The 4,113-nt window shown below is 40.1% G+C and overlaps 1 protein-coding gene across 1 annotated transcript in view; it reads right to left on the bottom strand.

Moving 5' to 3' along the window:
• Positions 1–1,105: 1,105 nt before the first annotated feature.
• LOC147885843 (B3 domain-containing protein Os06g0194400-like) overlaps positions 1,106–4,113 on the bottom strand; it is a 46,938-nt gene continuing 43,930 nt past the window's right edge. The window contains exon 7 of the mRNA XM_087396774.1: positions 1,106–1,641. Within this exon, the coding sequence (XP_087252900.1) occupies positions 1,348–1,641 (294 nt within the window). The 3' untranslated portion in view covers positions 1,106–1,347. The remainder of the gene's footprint in view (positions 1,642–4,113) is intronic.

Genomic DNA, 4,113 nt, shown 5'->3' with positions numbered 1-4,113 from the left:
CAAGAAAATATAGAACCAAAAGTCTTATGAATTTAAGTACAATGACTACTAAATGATGGAGTGAGAAGATTAACTCCAAAAGCTATGTGCTAAGTCAATAAGCTGCTCCTCCACAAATTCTTTGCTGAAGATTATGAGTCACTAACTTATTAGAATTATTATTATATTCTAGGCAATGGCCACTGTAATGTAATAAGTGGATTAGAGGTTTTTCCCCTAACCACAGTCTAATCTCTAACTACGGTTAGTGATTAGATAGGGTTTTGTCACTTAGACAAAAGCCCACATCTCTTTCTTGTACTTCACTTCATTCAATCCACCTTTTAAGTGACCTACGTTCAGCTCTCTTCTTGCTCACTCTTGCTCTCATTGTTTCTCACATAACCTTGCGCAACCCTTGAAAAGTTGTCTTTGCGACCCTCTGCTTCAGTTGTTCTAGACATTCTACTTTGATATCAATGTTGATGTATTAGTCCCTAAGTCAACCTATATGTTTCATTAAAAGCAACACAGTTGCCACAAATCCCATACAATTTATGAAGTGTGTTGTTGAATGGGTGAATAATGACCTTTCCCTCATAAGGATGCCATCCCATGATAAATCGGAGCAATGAAGCTTACGTCTAGCATCATGCCCAAGGAGTCATGCATCTAGAAAAAATGATAGCAAAGCTAAAGTCAAGTCAGAGGACTTTCAGAAAAGACAAACCAGAGGCATGGGTCTACAAAGAATGTATGTAACATGGCAGTTTAGAGTTTTGAAATTAGAGGATGACCTATTAATATCTCTATATGGCCACACTCTATTACCCTTTTCGTCAAATCTGGGAATTTTGAAGTCGTCATCATGCATGCACACACAGGCAACTCCTACACTCACTAATTGCTATTTTGCTATTCCCTATTAAGAAAATTCCTCAATCTCGACATTTTTAGAATTGAGTCATCATGCATGCACACTTAGGCCACTCCTACACTCACTAATTGCTATTCCTTATTAAGAAAATTATAATGGCATGTTATTCACCCATTCACCTTGAGGGGATATGGTCCCACGAGAAGCAAGGTGGGCATTAGTATAGTCAAGGGCTAAATCCTCTGCGATTATATATGAATGATGCTATCAGTCCCTTTCCTCAAAGCACCCCCCTTCATCAAAAGTGAAATTAGCATACAGATAAACTTCCTGATTCCTAAAACAGCTAGCTCAAATCTTCCATAGCATGCAGCAATCCGTGCACGCCCCTCTGTGATTTTTTGATTGACTCCTAAACCTTTGGGTAATGCCATTTTCTTACAGTTTCGTACTTCCTTCTGATTTCTGTACCACTTATTATTCCTGTTGCTTTATCTGCCATTGCATCTTGCCTTTGCCCTAATATTATGTTCCTTGTATGCTCCGTTCGCTTCTACATGTTGCGGTATCTTCCTTCCTCTTTTCTTCCCTACATGAGTTTCACAATGTTCAAGCTCATCTGATTTCCTGTTCAGCCCTTTCTTCCTTCTATAACTTCTTCCATGAGAATTTTTATCACCATTGCTATTTGCAATTGTCTTGCCTGATTGCTTTTTTGCGGTTGCTTCAATCACATCTTTCTTATCCTCTTCTAAATCTGCTTCAGAGGCTCTTACAATATAAACCTGAAAAAAAAATAAGGACAAAAAACATTATGCTCATAACTGACGAGGTTGGGTGGAAGTCTGTCATGCACAAGCATGACAAAACCTTTTGTAAGGATCATTTTTTGTGTGTGGATGCATGTGTGCATGAGTGTGCATGCATGCATGTGGGTGGGCAGGTGGGTGGGGTTAAGGGTGGGGATGGGGCCAGGGGTGGGTGTGTGCATGTATGCAAGGCATGCATGCATGTGTGTGTGTGTGTGTGCGTGTGTGTGTGTGTGTTCACCCAAAAAGAAAGTGTATGTGTGCGCTTGCGAGCGTGCGTGTGAAAGCACATTTGTGTTAATGTGAGTCAAAGAACCTTTAAAAACTACTAGTTTCTCATGCTGCTTCAAGCACTATCAGTGGCTATTGGTTGATGATAGACCAAGTGACTGATTGAGCCATAGAAGGGAGGAGAAATCTTATCATGGGACAGCTTAAAATATCTAAGTGACACAAGACACAATACTTATTTTGAATTCTATTGACAAAATGCTTGCTTGGGCTCAGTATTGCCACAGATGGTGTGAATATAAGGACACTTCATGGATTGCTCTCTAAAATCTTTAACATGACCCCTAAATCATTAAGAATGGATCCAAGCAGTATCTGAATAATCTCTGGGAGGAAATGGAAAGTATTTCTTTTGAAACACTACAAGAGAGTGTATTTATTTCTGAACAACAGCACAAGAGAACTGGAAAAGCAACCAGCTAGGTAAAAACTTCACATCACTAGTTTGCTTCCATTAGAAATAACCTAGGTGCCTCATCTACACTTCAACAACTATCTCACCTTTCTTAACAAGTACTGAGAGACAATCCTTGTATTCCCTCAGAACTATCTGTGTTCTGCACTTGTCAAGAATTTTATGCTATACAAACACTAAGAGAATATTTGAGGCTTTCATGAAATTCTGAATGTGTGAGTAACAGCTTCAAATCTGTGAGCTTGAGCTCCTCTAACTCGACCAAATCTCAAAATACAGACTGCACAGCTTGCTGTCCCAACATGTTGCCAGGCTGGCTAGGGTTCTCAATGCCACTTCAAGTTCTAGATCGAATAGAAGATGTGCATGGGGGTTCTCAATGCCACTTCAAGTTCTAGATCGAATAGAAGATGTGCATGGGGGTTCGGAGTAGAGGATAGGCGCATGGTCCCAAAATGTGTGAAACCTGTATCAAGGGCACCCACCGACTGAAGTATGGTGAGGTACAAGGCAGTAAGAGGAACAAGAGAAGGGGGAGGAAAGATTTGGTATAAACAGGGTGGATAGACAAGGTGGGAAGACAACAAATAAGTGGAAACCAGAGCAAGAGTGAAACTGTGTCATGATTTCAAAAATGTGAAGGTGTCCAACTCCTGATCATAATATAGAAGGAAGGCAACGCACATATATTGGGAACTATGGGAAGAAAGGCTATTTGTGTCAAATTCAATCACGGACAAGGCAGCAATCTCATCGGAAAAAGCTTCAAACTTTGGGTTGAATATCCTTGAGGAGTATTCGGAATTACGTTGCACGAGCCTAGATGATGTCAGATTGTGCAACGTCTTATGCTGGCCTGAAAGGATAAATTTGCAGTGAGCCAGGACACAATCCACAATGTGCTGATGGATGCTCACCACTAAATTCAATTTTTTGTTTGTTAAAACACGTCTACTCTTTCCCCTGATGTGCTACTTGTAAGCTATCACCTTCGTCACATAAAGCAATACGTGCATTTGCATCCTGATTGGAGGAACCCATTGCCCCACTACTAGAGTATCAAGCATATCAGCCAAGAAGCGTCTCTTGGAGAACTCTGACCTCCAGTTAGATTAATATTAAGGATTGGGTGTGAGAATGTATATATAGATCTTAGGATAAGAAGAAACTTGATTAATCCTATTACCTGAGCCATATGAATTTAAGTATGGTTCCTCGGACCTGGTTTCTAGGACCAAAGTGTGTAAGACCAAGTCTCCACAAACAAGATACATGAAGGACTAAAAGAAGAAGGATTTAAATTCCGAGAGTACTACCTACTACTCTATCGTAAACTTTGAAGCTCATGTAGAAGAGAAATCTGAAAGCACATACAATTTACTTTGAAGCAATACTTTTTTCCTAAAAATAAGCCTACATATTGCTTCACTTGTCCTTCACCTCCCGTCTCAAGGAAGGCTACTGAAATCCAGTCAGGGATAGCATGGTTTCCGGTGCAGCTTCAGTTTTCAGCCTGATTGGGCAAGGTTTTTCAGAAATTGTATCTGTGGGGCAGCTTTGGTTTTCATCCAAATTGGCCAATGTATATACAGATCTACATTGTCTCTCGGTACCTTACCTCATGGATTGTTTCTAGAGGTGTTAGTGTCCTTGAGATTTACCTATATGTCTATTCTTTTTTGGCTATACGTCTGAGTTCTTTTTCAGATCTAAGTTGCCCACTTTACACTAAGTAAGCACAT

Source organism: Dipteris shenzhenensis, chromosome 25 (genome assembly GCF_047967505.1).
Source record: "Dipteris shenzhenensis isolate YYH24624 ecotype China chromosome 25, Dip_SZ_1.0, whole genome shotgun sequence".
Lineage (NCBI taxonomy): Eukaryota > Viridiplantae > Streptophyta > Polypodiopsida > Gleicheniales > Dipteridaceae > Dipteris > Dipteris shenzhenensis.
This window is presented reverse-complemented; position numbering and strand designations above follow the sequence as displayed.